This window comes from Lasioglossum baleicum, unplaced genomic scaffold (assembly GCF_051020765.1).
Source record: "Lasioglossum baleicum unplaced genomic scaffold, iyLasBale1 scaffold0021, whole genome shotgun sequence".
In the NCBI taxonomy this organism is placed as follows: Eukaryota; Metazoa; Arthropoda; class Insecta; order Hymenoptera; family Halictidae; genus Lasioglossum; species Lasioglossum baleicum.
Genome location: NW_027469081.1, coordinates 1,772,254 through 1,795,258, shown reverse-complemented (window position 1 = coordinate 1,795,258; position 23,005 = coordinate 1,772,254). Strand labels below are relative to the sequence as shown.

The window sequence follows — 23,005 nt, the reverse complement described above, 5'->3', positions numbered from 1 at the left end:
AAAATTCTGATCTGCTCTTAAATAAAAAAACATAACGAATATTATTGCAGTTCAACAAATACATTTTATCATCAATATTCAAAAAATGACATTATAAATGTAAATATTATATAATAAATAGTTTTTTAAATAGTTCTTTTACGAACATTGTAAAAAATGGAGTGATATATATATATAAAATAACATTGTTTTTAATATATTGCAAATCTGATACATCAGAATTTTGCTAAAATGATGAATTATACTTTATAATATATTTATGAAGAAATTCTATCGATTTATTATATTTTTCTACAATGATAATTATTTTAAATTTTTTAACGAGAAATTAATAATTAATGATTCAGCTTAAAAAACACTTCGCGTAAATGGAATGTGCAATGCAATAAACGATGGAATACTGAAAAAATCGTACCCGCATTCAGAAAGAATCGATAAACATGTCAATGACAATCGAAGTATAGTCGATAAATATTATGCAGACGTGAAGTTAGGTTAAATGTATCACTGTCGTTCACGAGTTTTGTTTATGATATATATCGTAAAAAGATATAACAGTGAGTGTAAATTAAATGTGCTAGTGACAATGAAACCTCAAGTAAATTAGTTTACTAACAAAGTGTAAGAATACTTAATGCACACTGAATTATCTAAGTATATGCACTCTTTGTTTATGCTATTTTGAGTTTACAAATATCAATAGCTGTTAAATCATAATTTTAAATAAAATTGGTAAATTTGGTTAATATAAATCGCCACATTTTATTTATGGATATTAAATTAGATTGATTAATAATTTATTAAAAAATATATACATAAGTAGTGTAAATGTATTTATTTACTTATAGATTTTCATATGTCTATGTGAATTATTATTTCTAATGATGACATACTAAACGCATTTAATAAATACGTAATGTATATATCGTGTAAATACATATATACTTCATAAAAGAATACAACCTTAATATTGTTGTGTACATTTATAAACATGTACTTATTATAACACATGTATAATTGAATTCTCTAATTTGACTGTTGAACATCTTAAAAAAATATGAATAGAATAATCATTTAAAAAGTGTACTTAATTTAATTTCATGCAGATTTAATTAATACAAAGAAAGCAACGTATATACTGCTCAAGTTATTGCAGTAGTAATAATACTACAATTGTTTTGCATCACGTTAATAACTATATTTCTAAAAGATATTTTTATCTAATAGATATTTATTTTCTATATTATATTTACGAAATACTTTCAGTACAGTATACCTTTATGACATATGTTTAGTATGGTTAATTTTGAGCTACAATTGTATATAATTGTAACTATTTCCTATATGTAATTTAAAAATCGGAAATTGCAATTAGTAGTCTATAAAAATAACTAACAAAATATAAATATATTTATTGATATATAAAAAAACAATGATAGTCTGTTAAAATGAAAAAATATGATAATGCGTATTTGTATCACTAATTATAAGTTCCTCTACATTTTTATATCATTTTGTATTACACTTTACAGTAGTTTATACATTTATTCATTAAATTTGTTATATAATATTTTATGAATGTCATAAATCAAACATGCATGATATGCATAATGATTAATATTTATAGTTAATCCTTTTAACATTTTCGAAAAGAAATAAATTATGTTATTCGTAAATAATATTTTGCTATTTAATCCTTCAATTCTGAATTTAGTAACTTCATATTTTAGTATAACATTCTAACGCTTTAAAAGTATTTCAATATGTACTTTTATCTCTAACTTGTTTTAAGTGTGAGAAGTACATAATTTCAAAATGTTGGTTTTACATGTGCGGTGTTTCAGTTTTCGTGTACATATCTCATGCATAAGATAATAGCTTATTAACATTTTACCTTAAAACAAGGATACTTGTACAGTGGTGTTGTATAATTTGCAAGCGAAGCATAATTTATTGTATGAAACCTGATTTAAGGTAGAAGAATAATTCCCGTCGTAACGTAAGGTGATATTTGTTTTTTCCAGAATTATAGAAATTGCTGGCGGGCGAGAAGTTTTTTCTCAAAGTAGGGGTAAAGTAGCAGCTAGAAAATCACGCTTTCTTGCTGCATCAAATTCCTTAAATAACGAAGACACTCAAACAGATAACAAGTTGTCAGTTAAAAGAAATAATAAATCTCCGAATACACAGACTATATGGGAATTAAGGAGCCGGTAATTTGAAAACTTTTCAGCAATAGATAGATTAATAAATTTGTCATACATTCATTTCATTAGAAAAATTGATGTATTTTCTAGATGTGGCGACACAAGAAAGCAGCGCTCTAATAGAGAAGTAACAGAAACTGTATTCGCTTCAGAAATACATTCTGTGCGACATAATCCAACAAAATCTATCCTCGACTATGATTCTCCTAAAAGCAATCACACCAATCGTATTATTAATTATGATTCAATTTTGAATAGCAATAATGTAGAATATGGTATACCAAAAAATATTACGGATATTGATTATGGATTGTCAAAAAGCTGCATAGATTATCAATCGAACCACACAACACCGGCAAGAAGCATGGCTATCGTCAGCGATGGTGAAGTAGTCGTTTTCGACGACATTGATGATAATTGGCAAAATTTACGACTAGATTTATCTTCTAATAATACAAACCAAGTTACATCTACTAATTTAAATCATGAGTCTGAAGAGTCTCAAAGAGGCCGTATTCCTCCGGAACCTCTGAGCTCTAGTATTGGAAGTACTCCAAGCCCGACAACAGCGTATCATCGTAATACTTCAGAGTTCTTTAAGGTACACTTCAGTTTTTCATTTACTTTTCAATTTACTATACATGTTACCTGAATATTATATTGTCTGAATTTTCAGGTGGTTACACCAGCTAGTGATTGCGAAGTAGATTCACCATCTTCAGAACGTAATCACAAAGTAGCAAGAGTGATTGGTGAATTACCGATAGCACAGTATTCAGAAAGTCCAAGACGTTATGGAGTACGCGATACTCAACTTCCTTGCCTTTTGTCGTCACCATCTGTGTACATGACACCAAGACCTGGTTTTCCGCAAAGAGTGTTACCAACAACACCGAGTCACAATGAGGTATATTTAAATCGAACATTTTTTCAATGCTTTTTTCATGCTATTCTTAGAAAGAAAATAGTAATACAATTTATTGAATTTTTCTTGTTTTAAGAAGGAAGATACTTCTGCAGATATTATCATAGAAAAGGCTGTGGTAGAAACAAATATGAATTACTCCGATGATCAAGCAGTAAATGTTTCTCCTCCACCTCCGAAACTCGAAGACGAAGAGGAAGACTCTTTAAAACCGTCAACTTTACACACCGATAACATCAGCAATCTAGTATCATCCGGTGGTAGCACATTTGATTATTTATACGAGTTTTCAGAAACTCGAAAAGTGTTAGAGGAATTTTTCAAATGTCCACCGCCATTAAAAGAAAAGGAAAACAGCACAGAATCTTTTCCATTTCAGGTATGAATCTTTAAATGCTAATTTATATACTTAAATCTGAACAAGAATGTTACAAATTGTTTGATAATCATCTAACTATATTGATTTTTACTATTTCTCGAAAGGATCTTGATTACGAACTACGAAGACAAGGAGGGAGTGCTTATGTCGGTCAACGTTTAGCAAGCGGACCACCAACTACAGAAGAAGTTTTGGTACATGAATCTCCTAAAAAACAAAGAACTGATTATACACAAAATGTAAGTATACTTATGTACATGAAAATTGTAAGAACATAGTTCATGTATAAAATGTACATTGTCCTCTTACGACAAAGCTACTTTTACTTGAATTAAATTATTATTTTCTAGACTGGTGAACACGAAAACAATTTCTTAGACCTTTCGGTTGGTACTGGTAGCAGTGAAGATCTTGGCGAAACAGAAGTTGGACTGCAAGTCGGACATTCTCGCAATTTTACGTTAAGTCCCGAGATGACCGATTGTGATAGTAACTGTGGAGATCTTGATAGCGAAGTTTCCTTAATGATGATGGACAATGAATTGATACCAGCCAGTGGTCTTCTTGGATCTGTCGGCGATTTGGGAAACAATTCGGATTCCTTAAGAATATACACTAGCATGCCGGTTCTTGAGGATGGTTTGTCCAGCGGTCATGCTAGCGATACCGATAATAATAATCCAACAGTAATGTTGATGAAGCGACAAATTAATGAAATCGAGAAGGAGATTATTCAAAGAAGTCGTGTAAACGACACTGGCTATCCTACTGCAGCAGAAAGTGAATCAACTGGGAAAGACCTCTCCGGTTTAACCGTCAGCAAAGATATTTTGCATTCTTTAAAATCTTCATCGCCGGATTTGTTTGTTCCTAAGAAAGAAAATTCGTATGACGCGAATGAATTGCAACTTGATGGTCTGGATCCTCTTGGTACACCTCCACCCCCAGCACCTCAAGCTAGACAAACAGTCAATTTAGAAATAGGTGGCGAAGTTGAAGCTGCTATTAAAGATATTAGAATGGCATTACAAAGGACTAAGACTTTACCTGTTAAGCCGTCAACAGAAGAACCATTGGAACCTAATGTCAGTCCGATTTGGATACCAAGGTATTTTACTTCCGTCTTACTTGGTCTCAACGTTTCCTCAAATTTAATTGCTTTATCGAATTTTGTTATTCCTAACTTTTAAATATTTATTTTCGAAAATAAACACAACATAAAATCTATTACCTGACTGAATATTAACATTAATATGAGACTAATGTAGTAATTATAGTTTGCCAAATAATCATGAACATTTACGACAATTCTTGTTCGTAAATAAACGATTCAATGAGATCTTAAAGTTATATTTGGTTCCTTTACAAATCTAGATACACATTTGTGTTTATATTCATAACACAATTCTTCTTCTTTAAGTACATCTAATTAAAATTTAGTTTATCGGATGGCAGGCGGAGAATTTGCGTAGAAAATAACAGTGAAGACTCGGAATTGCGACGCGCGGGTGAAGAAGCAGACGTTGAAATCGAGGAAGGACCAGACGAAGAGGAGGCAGACACTGATCTCGAAACTGATCGTTTACTTGGTCAACAAAGAACAGACGATCAGGGTTTTTACGATGACAAGGTAAGGTTTACAACACAATTAGAACTGATGTATAAATAATCTTTGACGAGATTTCATTGGACTTATTCTTAAACGGTTTCTTCAAAGCATGGCTTAACTGGGCGATGAAATAACCAAGTTATTACAAAACGTTTTTGTATATGTATAAAGTGTGATTGTTAATAGAGATTCTACGATATAGAACAACAAAATTGATTACTTAACATCAGTAATACATAGAAATGCTGTTGTCACTTTGGATACAGTGTACCTCTATAAATTATGTATCTATATTTCAAAACACTTTTTCTTTTAATTAAAAAAGTTAAAAATTGTAAGAAAAAAAATTGAAAAATTTAATCCTTTACTTGGTGATCTTAAAAGGAATATAAACAGTAGAATCGTTGAATCGTGAAGCAAGGCGGAAATATTTTTAAATTTGTTTACATGAGAAATAGCCAAGTTTTTCTTTTGTATTTAGTTTTCTTTATTGAGCATTTCTACAATGAAATGTGAATATATTTCGTGTTTTTACAACAGACAAACTCTATAAGAATGACTCAACAGTATTTGCTGAACTTTGGTGTTGTACATTAGAATTGCAAACAACTTTTCTCCTATACCATCCATCCAGTTTTTAAGAACAATTTTCTATTTACTAATTAACCAAACCACTGTTTTTAATTTGCAATATACAAGGTTATATATAATACCATTTTTATTGTCATAATAATAATAGTAATGCTCACCGAGTGTACGTTACTTAATGTGCTTATTACTATGACATTTGAGAGAATGATTGTTTGAGGAAATAACAGAAATAAACTGAAGAGACGTCCTTGATCTCTGATAGTTATGTTAATTAGTATTATACGTTCAATCGCCATATTGCACAGCATTTCTACAACATAGTTTCGAAATTGGGGAAACCCTGTCAGACATAACGTATGAGGAGGGTGAGAGGATATACTCAAGCAAGCGAGCATATTTCGTCAAAATGATGTGTAGATAGTTTCTATTTTAATCTATTGGAATTGCGATTCTAAGACAATAGTAATGTACGTAACTCGTAAGGTTTCCTCACGTGTTTCGATTTTTAATTTATTTGCGAATTAATCGCATAGCTTTTTCGTTAATAAGCGTGTTACATTGAATTTGTGGAATTAATGTGAAAGATGTTTCATTTGATAAAAAATCGTACAAGAAGATAATACGATTTAAAGCTGTGAGTTACATTTTGTGGAACAATTATATATTCCAGTTTATTATATTATTATATACCATTATATTCAAGTGAGTATTATATAATATTATTTCATGGTGTAGTTTTTTGTTTCGTACAATTTGAACTCGTACATCATAACAATTTCTGAGGGGTTATTTACATTTTCAATTAAGCGGATCATTGTTTTATTGAATTTCTTCAGTTTAATGTTCAGTACTCTACAATTTAAGAGAACATGTTTATCACCGTACAACCAAATAAAGGATTAAAGAACCAAAGAAACCGTACAATGTGTATAAAATGAGTTCTATGGATAATGCATGGCTTGAGCAGAGGTATTTTACTGGAAAGCCGACTAACGTAACATAAATATAATTGGTGTTACATAGGGGTGGAGGAAGCCTAAGACTAGGACAATGTTACCACCGATGAGTGGAAAACTGTCAACACCTAAACAAACTCCCCCGAAAAGCCTGACTGTCGCTCCGGTAGAAAGCCCGCTAGTACCTGCAGAACCTTTAGCTTCGACCTCTGCCTGTGTATCCACTTCTGCTTCAGCCTCTATTTCGCCTCCTCCGGTAGTTTCCATTATTCAACCACCACCATCCGATTGTGATGTTACCACTCCTACGCAACTCACAACAAGTCCGCAGAAGACTCCAGCAAAAAATTCTCCCTCGTCCCCTCAGAGTCTCAAGGAATCCAGCAACAAGGTGAAAAAGGTGCCCTTTCAATTAAATTATGTCAACCTATATTCTTTCTCTGCTTTCTCTGCTACTATCGCTGCCAACAATACTGCTATAGCTTTTCTTTTCTCTTGTGTCAGTTACTTTCGATAGAACTGTTGTTATCATTGTGTTTTCATCTTCTATAATATTACGAGGATGATAATACGATTCTAAGGAGGTTAATTTAAAGTGATTATAGAAAGAAATTAGTGCAGTATCGAATGACATACATTGTATAATGATACAGTTTTATAAAATGTCACGAAATTTAGAGAATCAATATGCCGTAAAGTCCAGTTTTAATTAACACTCTGGAAAATGTATTTTTCATATATTTCCTGTAAACTCCTGTGAATCTAAACGTACTGCAATTCAATTAATAGTTTCTAAATAAATAGTTTTCAATTAACTAAAAGTTATATCTGCAATTATTAGTTATTATAATAATCATTCATTATTAGTACATACATTACAAAATGGAATTATTTCGTATACATACTCGTTTGGGTATATCTATAATGTTTCAATGTACAACTGAATGTGACTTTTTAATTTGAGAAACATATTGAAGTATAATGAAATTGCAAACTTCTTTTCTATACATTACAATTGTGCAGGGGGAATTAAATTTCTTTAGTAACTGATTGCAATGGTTTCCTAGTAGATTTAGGGTGATCCTCAAAATGAGTATTCAATTAATTTGTTTAACTCCTGTACACACCATACGCACTTCCCACTATTAGAGGTGTGCTTATCGATTATATCGATAATTATTATCGGCATAGTTATCGATAATGCTCGACTTATCGACAATATCGATTAGTTCTCGATAATTTTTTGTGCAATTACTACAGGAATTTTAAACTTAGGCTTTGCGATTCTTACGATTTTTGCCATTCTTAGATCATGGTAACGTTTATCGATTTCGATAAAACTTTGTGCATGTACAGAACTTACCTAGATCTGCGAAAGGCTTGTTTAAAATTTTTGTTGTAGGCTCAGACGAAAAAGTTGAAAACCGTGACATTCACCTTTTTCCTCTTAATTTCGACGAATAGTAATTTTTAAATAATCTTGGTATACATTACCAAGTAAACTAATCCTTCTAACATCTCAAAAGAACTCAAGTCGTTGAACTCCATAAAATCTCTGTGTTTACGCTAAGAAAATAGTATCGATATTCTACCGATATTGTCGATAATTCATCTTCTCATAAGTGACGTCACTTATCGATAAATTATCGATAACTTATCAATATAAGCACACCTCCACTTCCCACCTTTTCTTACTCTTTACAGAATTCAGTTTTTGGCTGTGTAACATAATACATATGCATATTAACATGGGCTATGAAATATAATTATAAATAAATCAGTACACATTTGTTCGATAAAAATAAATGCTTTTTATATTGCATTAAAAAAGATTAATCAACATTTATGATACGATTCTCTTTATCTGTACTTTTCATCGAATGCTATACAAATTTAGAATGAGAATTAGTTTTTTAAATATTTCTCTTTGAAGTCGATCAAGTATAATTTTGTTTGTATCATTTACATAATATATTTATTACTATTGTCTGTCTGTTAACTTTGTGTTTCAAACTAGATGTAGTAACTTTGTATCGTAACAATTATCAAAGCGATTAAACAATAACGAATCGAGAGGATGTCGTTCAAAGTTAATTAGGATTAGAAATGAAATTTATTTCAAATGCATTTTTAATTGATACTGTTGGATATGTGAAATTCACTGCATGAAGATGCTTCAATAGGTTGTATGAGACATGTGATTTGCAATAAGCACGTAAATATTATTAAAAACTTTTTTCTATATGCAGCGAGTATATTTAATCTATTCTATTTCCACAGGATAAAGAAGAGAAGAAGAAAAGCAGAAACAAAGAAGGTAATGGACAAAATATTTTCCTATTTCTACAATTCGTGAATTAATAGCTTTATCACACGTTTACGACGATCTTATACAGTGGATCCGAAAGTATTAGAACCAGAATCGTCAAATGAGGGGAGGGAGGGGAGGGAGCCCAATGCACGACACAGACGAAGCGTCGTAGAAGGGGAAGGTAGAGTGGGGACACAAGTCTTAATTTGGCGACTCTGATTGGAACACCAAGCTTCCGATTCTCGAAAAATTGTCAATATTTAAGTATGTTAATTTTGTTAAAAAAAAAAAATAGTACAGTAATAAATTTGCACTAATTTCAAAGCTCGGAGCCTCTACTTTCGCACACCATCGTTCATTTTATTCTAGGATATTTGTGCATGATATAGCAAGTGAAAAAGTGAGGACACGTTTTTCGTCGAAAATACTACAAATTAAATCGTCTGTAAAAACATCATAAAATTTTTTTTACGAATGAATCTACTACAGATTTGAAGATTGAATCTTCCCCTTTGCAGCGACTATTTAAAACTGAATCTACGATTTTTTTTTTGGCTGTTTTGTAGAACAAAAGTGAGGAACTAGTTTGGTCGTGTAAGGCCCAAAGATGGATATACACCTTTCATTCAAAACTCAATAAATCAATTACAAAAAATCGTAGATCAAGTTTTAAATATTCGTTGAAAAGGGCAAACTTCAATCTGCAAATCTATGATGGTTTCAGTCACAAGAAAAATTTTTCAATGTTTTTACAGATGCTTCGATTTCTAACATTTTACCTAACCATGGATGCCTAAAATAGAGACTTTAAGCTTTAAAACAAGTCCAATTGTATTGTACTATTTTGTAACAAAATCGTCACAGTTGAAATATTGAAAATTTTTCGAGAATGGGGAATTTAGTGTTGAAATATTTTTTCGATCCACTGTGTAAAGTAAAGAGTATACAAATCGTGAATACAGTCACACATGAACTGAAATTATTGAAAAATTTGATTGGTACAATAATTCACTTTCTTCCTTTCATTTAATGCTTTCCTGTTGGATATACTTGGTAGGTATCCTACGTAACTATACTAAAAATCGCATTTCATAGAATTAAGCATGTCGTGAACGCGAAACATCCATAGTCTAGTTGCAATAATTAAGTAATCGTGCAGTTTTCACCAATCGCTACATATAAAAATATTTCTGTGTAACTTGTTATCCGCGTTCGACGGATTAATAATCAGCTACGATATCAGCAATTGGTCCTACTACATATGACGTGTACCCGTATCTCTACAAAGTTTGTGTACATCTCCACGATGCTCCTCATTTAATACCTCGCTTAATCAGTCTTCTCAAAGCTGCCTTCGATATGATATCTACCAAATAATACACATCACATCGATAAACTAATAACAAGAAATCGGTAGCATAAAAACATCAGTACGGCTTGAGGAGGATACCGTAACAGATAGTGTGAAGCTGAATGAATGAAGTGAAGCAAATTTGTTTGAAGTAGAATTCATTGACTGCACAAATTAATTGTCTGTCTATAGACGCAACACTAACAAAGTGAAGGGCTCGTGAATTGTTGTAGTGATCGAAGTTAAAAAAGAAATTTACTAAAAATTCGTCGTACGTGAATCAAGAAAATAAAAAACACGGACCAATTATTATCCCGTACTAACAAATCAGCAGTAAACACATTTATTTTCGAAGACGAACGTTTATAAACTATTCAACGTATAAATAATACAGATAATATGTTACCAGATATCCTGAGGAAAGATGTCATGAAACTTTTAGATAAAGATACGGACGTGAAATTGAAAAACGTTGTGCGAAAAAATGGACCGCTAGTGAACGATGCTCTTATTTCTGTTCCCGTATCTTCGATTAGACTTCTTCATTCTTCGATCGATTATCTATCAGCATTCGGTTGCGTCGACAAGAAAAACTCTGCGGACCAATCTAAGTGGTGCATTTCCGTGGCCGTTTCAGCTCTCCTCGATGATCCTTCAGTTTTGATCGAGGGTGTCCTGTTTCGAGCGAGATACCTCGGATCTACTCAGCTCGTCTGCGAAGGAGAACCCACTAAATCTACCCGCATGTGCCAGGCGGAGGAAGCTGTCTCCAGGATAAAGGTACGCTCCATAAGTATCTTGCTTGCTGTTTACATCTCATGCATCTTCGATCACTATCCTCCCAGGATCCGCTTTCCCGCCATACATCTCATAACTGTATATTCTCATTCGTACTGATTGTTCCACATTAAATTATCGGGACCTGGAACAAAACATCCGTGACGTATTATGACGCTCTTAGCACATTTGTTTGTACAATTACAGTGACTCCCACTAATATTCGGACACTCTTAAAAACACCATAACCTTTTCAATATTAAACTATGCGATTTGAACTTTTTTGGGAAGCTAAAGCAATTAGATTACTACAGGATGTGTGAAAAGGAATTTTTTCAAAAATTGCATTTCGTCGGAATTGTAGAGAAAATATTAAATTTTACAACTTTTTTGTATAGGCCTATATTGAAATTTTAAGAAATACGTTTTGTAGATCTGTGTAAATTATATGCACTGTGGAAGTTTCATAGAAATCGGTTGATGCGGGAAAAACCGACTGGCCTTGAAAGATGTAAGAATCCTTAAAATTACTGCAGTTGGAGACCGAAAATCGTGAAAAACTGCAGTTTTTACCATCTTTAAACGTTTGTAGCACATTACAACGTCGACCGATTTTGATAAACTTTTCAGAATATGTTTAATTGATACAGATCCACGAAACGTGTTTTCTAAATTTTCCATATAAGCCCACATAAAAAAGTTGAAAAATACAACTTTTAGTATTTTCTCTGCAATTCCGACAACTTGCAGTTTTTTTCAAACCAATTGTTCCAACTTCTCCAAAAATTTCAAGTCGTATATTCCAATATTAAAAAAGTTATGGTGTTTTTAAGAGTGTCCAAATATTAGTGGGAGTCACTCTGTATATTTCATCAGAAAATACTGTCAAAATATTTACGGCTAAAGTATTTTATTAGTACCTTTCGGTGCCACCTAAATTACTTGTAAAGTATTTGGCGTATGAGAAAATGGTTGGAGCAAAAGTTGTATGGTTTGGAGAGTAGCATACAGTGTAATAATTCGATTTTTTATTTTACTTTTTTATCGAGGTATAAGAGTCGCCTTGAGTTTCTTTATTGTGCGAGGTTTGAATCTTGTGGTTGAAAAGAGAACTGAACACCCAATAAAAAAACTATAAGGGTGTATAGGATGAAAGACTAATAGTTACTCAGTTGTACTCTGCAAGTAATGCTTAAAATGTCCTCCAATTGACATGAAGATAAGTGCAAGCAGGGCTGGCCTTCTCTATAAAGGGGCCTGGGTGCAAGAAAACATTTGGGGCCTCAAATTTTTTGTAAAGCAAAAAAAAAATTTACAAACACGAACATACAGGATGAGTCCGAAGAAACAGAACACCTAAATATCTCCGTTACTTTTCGTTGTACAAAAAAACTGCTTAGGACAAAGTTACACTGTTTGAAGGGCCACATTTAACGGTGTAAGGGAAAAAATTTTCGAGGTCATTTTTTTTACAAGATTTCAAGGTCATCGATATTTGTTTAAATGGAATGAGGTATTTTTTTTATACATCAATCGATGCAGCTGGACATTCGTTACAAAAAGGACTAACCCATGTATGTCGAAAAGTTAGTAGTTCAGGAGATATTTCAATTTAAATAACTCTAAAACACCATTACTGTCGTACTAAAACGTTTGCGTTTACTTGCTGGTGTAAATTGAAGAGTTAAAATTGAAAATGAAATTGAAGATTTGAAATTAACGAATTGAAATTGAAAAATTGAAGAGTTGAAGTTGAAGGGTTGATATTGAAATTGACGTTGAAATTGAAGTTGAAGGGTTGATATTGAAATCGAAGTTGAAATGGGAGAGTTAAAGTTGAAGTTGAAATGGAAAAATTGAAATTGAAAATGGAGTTGAAGAGTTGATATTGAAGTTGAAATGGAAAAATTGATGTTGAAATTGAAGTTGAAGGGTTGATATTGAAATTGAAGTTGAAATGGGAGAGTTAAAATTGAAGTTGAAATGGAAAAATTGAAATTGAAAATGAAGTTGAAGAGTTGATATTGAAATTGAAGTTGAAATGGAAAAATTGATGTTGAAATTTAAAAAATGATATTGAAGAGTTGAAATTGAAAAATTGAAGTTGAAGGGTTGATATTGAAATTGAAGTTGAAATGGGAGAGTTAAAGTTGAAGTTGAAATTAAAGTTGAAGTGGAAAAATTGAAATTGAAAAAATGAATTGTAAAGTACAATGATGTGTTTAATGTGGAATTATCAGTACAGTTCATCTGAATATAAAACGATAACAACCAGTAGTTTATTGTGGCCACGTATTTATTATTATCTACACGTTTAGATATATTGGAATATCGACAATGTTAAATCGAACATTCTGTGCACTCACTTGTGCTCTGTGTGTGTGTGTGTGTGTGCAATAGAAATTATATTTATTATTATTATTATTCGTGATCCTCATGACGCACACATCTATCTCCTGTTCCTTGTTTCGTTTATACTTATACTGCTGCACTTGCAAAATAAAAATAGAAGATCCACATTTAGAAACTTAAGTACACTTTGTACCTTTACACAATCTATTGGATGCTTCACGCATTTTTCATTTGAATTCAGCAGACAGGCATCCCTTTCTTTTTTCCATAATTTTCCTTTGGCTACTTTCATAATTTGTTAGCAACAAAAATGGTTTTGGGCAATTGGTGTATACATCTCCAACTATTTCTATTATTCGTAAAACTGGTCAAAATATACATTTTACACATTTGCAATTTATACTTTATCACAGAAAATACATTCCCCAAAAATAAACATTTTGTGGATGCTTCTTTTTAGAGAGCAAAGAGTATTCTAATATTTTGACCAACAGTGTCCAAGATGTCGTCCAACCTTGAAAGGGGCGGTCCTCGAGGTTACTTGAAGCGACATTTTCATTTGCAAAAATGTCGCTTCAAATTACGTCAGGAGTCAGGAGTCATCCTTTTCAAGGTTGGACGATATTTTTCTTAGATATTTTCTTTTTATTAGTGAACTTTGAGCGCGGATATCTCGGAAACTATGCGAGATAGCGAAAAACTGAATGGAGTCAAGCTTGTGGCACATTTTGTCAGCTTTAATTTTGTGTGAAATAGTCTTATCGCTAGGACACATAGTTTTCGAGATATAAGTGGAAAACCGAAAAAGGTGACTTCTACGTGCCCCCCTGCACCACGCTCAGCTTCTAAGAGTGGGGACTTTTAGTATGTTTACCTCCTCACTAGTCCAAAGAAAGACCCAAAGTTAAAAATTGTGTTTTTTCCATTTCCCTCTACAACTTTTCGTCGACTGGACTATAAATATGAAAATTGTTACGCACTATATTATTTAACTATTTAAGTAATAATATTAGCGTCTAAAACAGAAACTTTATTATTTATATAAAACGAGACAGTTTTAAAGAAAATAAGGGGAGCCATTTTGCTCTTTGATTTGTACATACATATACATATGTCCTCTTTATCTAATACACATTATTTTTTAATTCTAACGGTTTCTTGAACATTCAATTGAGTGGAATCACACTTTCGTATTTTGATACTGCTTTGATAATACTCCAGTTCACACATGTGTAATAAAATTCACAAATTTCAATCACTTTCTCATATAAACATTTGATCAATTTGTTGCTTTTTCGAATATTTTCATTGCTATTGTTCTATCGTATTGGCTATGTAATATATGTAGTTGCTGAAGACTGACTTAAATGCGTTACACAAAAGTTTATACAGAAACAAATTGATGTGATTACACTTGGTGAACGTACGTTTTATGTGATCGTACTATATGATGTATATAATTTCTATTCGTATCTGGTTGATGCATATAAAATGTTGAATGAAAAATATTCATCGAAGCTACATACTTATTTATTAAACAAGCAGCCATACTGTATGTATGGCTTTATCATTTGCAAGCGATATGAACAATCCTGTGCTTAAACACACAGAAATTTCGTTAAAAAAAAGAGTTTGCAACGTTAACTGTTTATTATATTTTATCATATTTTTTTTATGATTGTGCCTACTTGATACCAAGGAACAAAGTAGATTGAAAACTGAAGAATGGATGAGGATTAATATTAAAAATTATATTTTTTTTATAAGTATATACACATTATTAAACCTATACTATTATGAAGAAGTTCACCATTATAATTGACTTCAAAAGGTACTTGCTAAACAACATTTCATATGCAACTACTAAATACATAAATAGTATAGTGGACTGACACACGCTCCTGCATGCATAGCGGACTGCAACTTTTTAACCTGCAATGTCATGATTATATTATAATCAATTTTTAATTATTCGTTCATTGAATTTTAACGAATTAAAGTATATAGACTAAATTTACCGCTTCGGTTGAACCTGAGAGTTTTTCTTTTTTTAAATAGAATTAGTCAAGACATCTGAAACTTGTGATTTGCAACACGAATAGAGTAGAAAACAATGAGTACTGTACCGTGTTCGGTAAACGAATATTTCCGGAGACAATGTAGACAACAAATCTATATTTGTTAGAATTTATTAAACACTATTCTCATACATCTACAACGAAGGGGAACAAACAATATCTATTTAGTTGGTAAAGCTCGTTAGAACTATGGAGAAAATTTATAAACAAACTTTATAATCGTTCGATATAAAAAGAAGAATAACAAGAAGTCTAAAACGGTCTGGAGAATGTCATTAAATGAAATGTATAAAGTTGCTGAGAAAGCAAAGAAATGATCATGAAATTTCGAAGTACAATAAAGTCTTGATCTAAGCCGGAGAGCTGTACGATCTTAGTAAGTTTGTCTACCCCCTCCACTGGTGGGTTTAACCTGCGAGGGGCGGGGAAGTGTAAAGTGTAAACGGTGTGAACCACTACTAATCCAGTTACAAAACTTCTTTATTTTTCATTATTTTTTTATGGGACTTTCATCAACTTATTTCCGACATTTTTCTGATTACGATGATCCTAAAGACGGTATAATTTGAACGTTATTTAGTGATTTAACTCTGGTCTGGGCAATTAGTGCTCCGAGAGCCGATGACGTAGAATCGGCTCTCGGAGCATTAGTTACCCAGACCTGGTTTAATTGACGGTATACAGTAAGTGTTGCAGCGAGGTCAAAACAAAATAGTAACCCTACACGATCTATGTCGGAGCACGGATCCGAGGATCCGGCTTAGATCAAGACTTCACTGTATTTCTAACCTAAAAATGTAAGCAAAGACGTAGGAACAATCAAGCTTATACTGGTACTAAAAGACCGTAACTTTTGTGTGGGTAATTTTGTTGAATAACATGTGTTTCGTATTAAAGTGAACACACATGTAAGCTGATTTCGTGTTTATAATTTTCTGTAGAATTTCTATTATTCGACACGAGAAACTATTAAATAACTAGCACTCGACTGTGCTTTCCCTACGCACATGCCTTATCGTTAGTCAAAGACTTCACTTTTGACAGGTTCAATTTTCTTTCTTCTCACACAACGTTCTCTTCGATTCAAAGTCAACCTCTCTACTGTGGATACCTCTCGCAAGTCTTGATCACTTAGTATTCGAATTATTTTCTTGTCATAATATTTAATTATAACATATTAATAAATCTTCGAGCTAAATATCTGAACAAAATGTCAAAATAGAAGAGTTCGTATTACGTACTACTAAACAATAATTTATGTTTATAAGATTAGATGCCCTTTAATAATTAAGGATTGCATAAACGAATTGTATAGGTTATTGCTTAATTTTAGGAAAGAAATGTGCTACAGTAGACTGAGGAGAGAATTATATAGTTTATTATAACAGACTGATCGAGTAATTGATATGATTGAATAAAAGAACAAACTCTTTAAAATAAAGGTTGAAATATCATTACTTACTTTTGTTACATGTTCACATTTACATGTTTAAATCAGTTTATTTATGACAAATAGGGCTCTAATGAACGGATTACATTAACATGATAGTAATACGTGGAAAGCTGTTACACAAAGAATAATAAAAAGGAAAATAAGAAAATGAAAGGAACATTTAAATGACATTTAAAATGAATAGTTACTTAGGTTATATAATATTTTATTCCATTTTTTCCGAAGAATTATTTTCTTATCTGTTTCGTTTAATAAAATATCTGTTCCTGTAGAATTTTTACAAAAAGAACTGCAACCCTTAGGAGCTTCTCCGAAAAATGTTCTCATTATGAACAAACATTTTAATTTAAAAAATATAATACCATTTGAATAAATGGTATGAATATCGTAACAGTAATAATTAGTAATTTAGAAGAGGCATTGGACAGAAAAGACACTTTTCTTCTTTTTAAAAGAGAGCTCGTCTACAATAATACGTAAATCAAATTTTTGTGATTTTTTATTATAATGAAATACGACCCTAATTTTATAATATAACAGTACAATGTGTTTATTTTTATAATAGAAAATATGAATATGCATCTACCCATTATTCTTTCGAATCAGTGGACGAAATTACGAAATATCTTGTCACATAATAGGGTTTATGATATGCTTTAGGGAAGATACATATCTTGCAACACAAAATCTTCGTACATATTATAAATAAATAACGTATTCGAGATGTCAATTTAAAAATTAACTAGAATAATCGTGTAATATTGTTGTAATTCTATTTATTAAACAGCATTAGGTATTTGTTATGATTAGATCGCGGATTTTATGCATTTATGACAAAATCATGAGATCAAATCGGAAATGTAGTGTTCGAACACTTGTCGAATCCATTTTAGAAATTACTCAGTCTGTCTGTTGCCTCGCTACGGCTGAAAATTGTTTCTAGAAAAGTTTAGGGACACGTTAGAAAATATTCGAATACTATAATATTTCAGTCGATTGCGGCAAAGTTAGATATTTATTCGAATTAATGACTATCCGTAATGGAGTCTGAATGTTTTTCTATAGCCACCCCTTCCTCGCGCTATTACCACCACCACTTGACCACCGAACACATATCATTATGTGGGTTTGATGTCTTTCTGTGTTAGTTAGTCCGAGAACAGGAGCTGGATAAAATAGTGTAAAGTCTTTTATAATATCTTTGACATCTCCGATTTAAGATTTCGATGTAAATAACGTTTAAATAGGAAAGTAAAAGTCAATAAATGAAGAAAGCCTTTTAAGTATTTGCGAAGGGTATCCAAAAAATGTCGGAGAACCTTGGAAGGGGTGGTTCCCTAGGCCATTTCAAGTAACTTTTTCCTTAGCGAAAATTTCCGCATTGGCTTCGTTAAGGAGTTATTAACAAAAAAGACGGACCGATCAGAGCGTGGCGTTGCCATTGGTCAAGCCAGAGTCCGTCCGCTGTAGCCGCGCTCTGATTGGTCGGTGTTTTTTGTTAATAACTCCTTAACGATGCCGATGCGGAAATTTTTCGCTAAGGAAAACGTTGCTTCGAATAACCTAAGGAACCGCTCCTTCCAAGGTTCTCCGACATTTTCGGGACACCCTCTGTATAACAAACTTCGCCACTCTTGCCATCTAATTACAAATTCCATAAATGTACATAATTAAGAGAAACATGATCATAAGTTTCGAAATATGGTAAACGATGGAAACGATTAATATTAATTGATTTAATATCAAATAAAGGATTGGACGCTTAGATTCTTTTCTCAAATGTAAAATATATTTCGTGAAATATGTGATCATAACTATCTTTATTCGGCTCCTTTGCGACTATTCTCTTGTGTATAGTTGTCTATCCTTTTTTGCTTCGTAGATTGTTTCGCAGCACTATATCTTCTACTGCACGATCGTGTATTATAAACAATTCGTGTACTATATGTCATATAGAACGAGCGAAAACATTTGTGTTCATAGATTCCTTAGTTTCACGTGATTTTGTTAACTGGAGCGTGAATAAAGATGCAAAATTTCATAGAGAAAGATCTGTTCGATTCGTCGCTCTACAGCATTGAACGAATTGTAACACGAGATTGCCATTATTATAAATAAACCAGTTTGAATACAAAGTAATACTAATATTCCAGACACCATAAGAATCTCCATTTTTAAGGCGAACAGATGCACTGTAAATTGAATTATCGAATTTAATTAAGTACTAGCGATGTTAAAAATACAGAAACTTTCAGTCAAGTTTCTTAGATCCTGTGGTTCTACTATTTCTTTGCGACGGCGCACTACATACGTCAATTAAACCATTAAACAGAGTTTAAATTATATCGCGTTTATTATTATTTCAATCAGACAAATGCTACAAATAAGTTGGCCTATAAAAAAATAACAATTGGACTAGTTCACACTGTTTTACACTTTAGAATGCTCGGCGACCGAGGCAGCTCGAGCTTCCTGGCCCCTCGCAGGAGGGGATATTCATTTTTTCGTAGATCCTACAGTTCTCGTTTTCTTAGATCGAGGCTTTACTATATTTCGATAATGGAGCCTTATTTAACCGAGCCTTAATTTGACTGTCTAAGGTATCTATCATTATTCGAATGAAACGATTAACAAAATTCCTTCGTGAGTCTAATCGTTAAATTCCATATTTTTCTGGCAGTGTCGTGAAATGCTGTAAAGTGAACGAATTCAGGCCTGATCGAGTTCGAAAACAGTATATTACAAGATTAACAAGTGGGAGAATATATTCTTAGCTATACATAGTCCTGTGTTTAGTCTTTAGAGACACCCTCTCTCGCAAAGCAACGCTGCAATGTTGGATGTTCAATGTTCCCTGAGAACCTGTCGATTTGTACAACTCTGCATATCGCCCTCAACATTGAGAAACGTGTGGGATAATCTGTGTATGAAACGATACCTCACGAAGAGCATGACACTGTACCAGCTTCTGTTACGGTTCGATAGTTCATATGCTTTTCATAAACACTAACGAGATCTGTAATTCCCGACGAAGTCACACTATCTACCCGGTTAGCATGCAAGAAAAGAACGTCATGTTGTCTCGGACACACTGGTCGAATAACGAAGCGACACGAATATAATACCGATCGTGTATGACCTATATATTATTTCACTTAGTAGCTCATCACAGAGATTATAAGAAAGGTGTTACCTTGAATGGAACGTAGTAGTGCACGATAGTGCCGTTTGCCGTCGAGTACGATAGACGAAAATATCTAATTTGTGTCGATGATAAGAGCACCGTAGAGAAAGTGCATTTTCGCGTTTACCCGTGGTATCGGTGGTGCGTGGTAATGTGACTATAATCAGAGCAAAAGATATCGGCCGTTCAAGGCCACCCGGCGACTACATATTCCCATCACACTATCGAATATCCTACCCTATTGTCTTGTCTGTGCGTCGCTTAGGATAAAAGAAGATCTACCAACTATATTGCGTAGTATGATATTTTCTCGACGAAAGAAATATAGTGCGGTTATAAAGGGAGCTAGACATAGTAAAATATTAGCGATCATCAACTGTCTTCTTCATACGACTTTAATTCATTGGCCAAGAATCTGCGGTAGCACGAACATTCTGATTTCTTCAGAGCTCAATTTAATTGGTACAGTGGATAACAAAAGTAAGTTAATACTTATATTTTCAATAATGAAATCACGATAACAGTAATATTTATTCACTTATAAAAATAAACAAGTTGATTACATATTTAATGGTAATGTTGAAAACAAAATTTATCACGATAATCACAGTGATCTGAAGATTTATCAAGATTTATCTTTCTATACTAAATATACAAAGTATACTATTTCTATACTAAATATACAAAGTTAAAGTATCGTTTAGTAACACTGTCCAACATCAAATTTGTTTCACAATTACATTGTGATGGTGGTACTTATAAAGTTTTATGCGCTGATTCCGAATCTGCCCTTAATTTTTCTCCTAGACGAACAGTTCTTGAGAAACAAGACTTCGGAAAGAAAAAATATTTTTCAACTTTAAAGAAATATTGTGATGGCATTATAAAAGATATTGAATTGTTCTTTACAGCAAAAGATTCTGTAGACTTTCCCGAATACAGTGATATCCAATATTAATACATTATGAATGTTTAAACATGTTTAAATAATCATTAAAGACGGAGAGACACCACTTTTGCAGCAACATTTCAGGATATTTTTGAATTTATCTTAAAAAATAAGGGTTCAGCGGAAAATCGAACTATACCACGCGATAGAGCAGACTTTTATCTTGAGAAATCACCCTTTGAAGTTTGCTACGTCGACGTTTTTTCCCGAATCAGAAAGCAAAATATCTTCACCCGGCATGAGTTGGCCAATTTATGTTGAGATCGCGCTAGTGGTGAGCGCCTCTGGCGGCAACTTATTGTTAATGTTGAAATGGCGATGATATTTTGCTTTCTGGTTCGGGAAAAAACGTCGACGTTGCAAACTTCAAAAGGTTACATCGTTTTTGCACCACCACAGTTAATGTAAAATAATTTATGAGTTTTCTAAAATGTCGAATTGTTCTGATAGGAAGAGCTGTGAACCACAGAAAATGCGTAATAATTTATTGAGTGCTCAAATTATCATTTAACATGGAAAGAACAAACATATCTGGGTGGGACATATCAATGAAGATGAACTCGAATATCTTTGGTGTTTACAGATATGTATATGGAACAGACAAGATTGGATTGTTCGAAGAAGTAGAGTGATAAAAGTCTCATCAACGTCTCCGGATAGTTTCTCTGTCTTGAACAGTCGTTATGTGTTACAGCTAAAAAAAATATTGGATTATTTACAGTTTACAGCATTCAAAATCAATAAAAGGAAAGAATATAAAAAATTCCTTAGACATTTGCATTATGATTATGGCTTTACTGCGTTTCTCTTTATTTATATTGATCAGCCTTTGCAAGGCGGACGCCTTTGACGATTACATGGCAGCCATGGCGAAACCCATTCTTTAACATATTAGGTTGGGGAAAAAGAAATCCATCATTTCTCCGCTTGAGATAACGTAAAAATAATGGATTTCTTTTTCCCCAACCTAATATTTTTAGATCTATTTCTTTGAGATATCACAACGTCGATCCTTTTAATGGATACTTAACGTAAACAGCTGAAAGTTGAAACTGGCTGTTGCACAAATACAGTGATTCCCATTAATATTCGGACGCTCTAAAAAACGCGATAATCTTGTTAATATTGGACTATACGTTCAAACTTTTTTCGGAAGCTAGAACACTTAGTTCACTACAGGATGTGAAAAGAAATTTTTTCGGAAATTGCAATTGGTCGGAATTGTAGAAAAAATACTAGAAGATCCATTTTACAACTTTTTTATGTGGGCCTATATTGAAAATTTAAAAAAATACGTTTTGTAGATCTGTTTCAATTAAACATATCCTGAAAATTTCGTCAAAATCGGTCGACGTTGCAATGAGCTACAAGCGTCTAAAGATGGTGAAAATTGCAGATTTTCACGATTTTCGGTAAATCTAAGAATTCTTACATCTTTCAATGACTGTTATTTTTCCCCGCATCAACCGATTTCGATGAAACTTTCACGATGCGTATAACCCACACAGATCTACAAAACATATTTTTCAAAATTTCAATATAGGCCCGCATAAAAAAGTTGTAAAATGCAATATTTAGTATTTCCTCTACAATTCCGGTCAAATGCAATTTTTGAAAAAATTTCTTTTCGCATCCTGTAGTAAACTAGTTGCTCTAGCTTTCCAAAAAAGTTCAAATCGCATAGTCCAATATTTGAAAAGTTACGGTGTTTTTAAGAGTGTCCGAATATTAGTGGTAGTCACTGTATGTCGTCCAAAGGCTAAGTAACTACAAAATGATTTTCAATGTTACGAAATACCTTTGAACGGTATTATATCTGTAAACCACAAAAATACTCGAGGTTAGGCTACGTATCTTGGACTGTATGCACAACAGGGGACATG

General features: G+C 32.6%; 1 protein-coding gene across 5 annotated transcripts in view; it reads left to right on the top strand.

The window, feature by feature from the left end:
- The window catches only part of LOC143219157 (uncharacterized), a 65,837-nt gene that overhangs the window by 22,190 nt on the left and 20,642 nt on the right, over positions 1-23,005 (top strand). For 3 of the 5 annotated variants that reach the window (XM_076445027.1, XM_076445026.1, XM_076445029.1), the window contains exons 4-13: positions 2,025-2,213; positions 2,298-2,808; positions 2,884-3,114; positions 3,209-3,511; positions 3,616-3,750; positions 3,862-4,619; positions 4,952-5,141; positions 6,735-7,067; positions 8,948-8,984; positions 10,967-11,109. In XM_076445027.1, the coding sequence (XP_076301142.1) occupies positions 2,025-2,213; positions 2,298-2,808; positions 2,884-3,114; positions 3,209-3,511; positions 3,616-3,750; positions 3,862-4,619; positions 4,952-5,141; positions 6,735-7,067; positions 8,948-8,984; positions 10,967-11,109 (2,830 nt within the window). The remainder of the gene's footprint in view (positions 1-2,024; positions 2,214-2,297; positions 2,809-2,883; positions 3,115-3,208; positions 3,512-3,615; positions 3,751-3,861; positions 4,620-4,951; positions 5,142-6,734; positions 7,068-8,947; positions 8,985-10,966; positions 11,110-23,005) is intronic. The other 2 variants (XM_076445028.1, XM_076445030.1) reach the window with 1 other exon arrangement.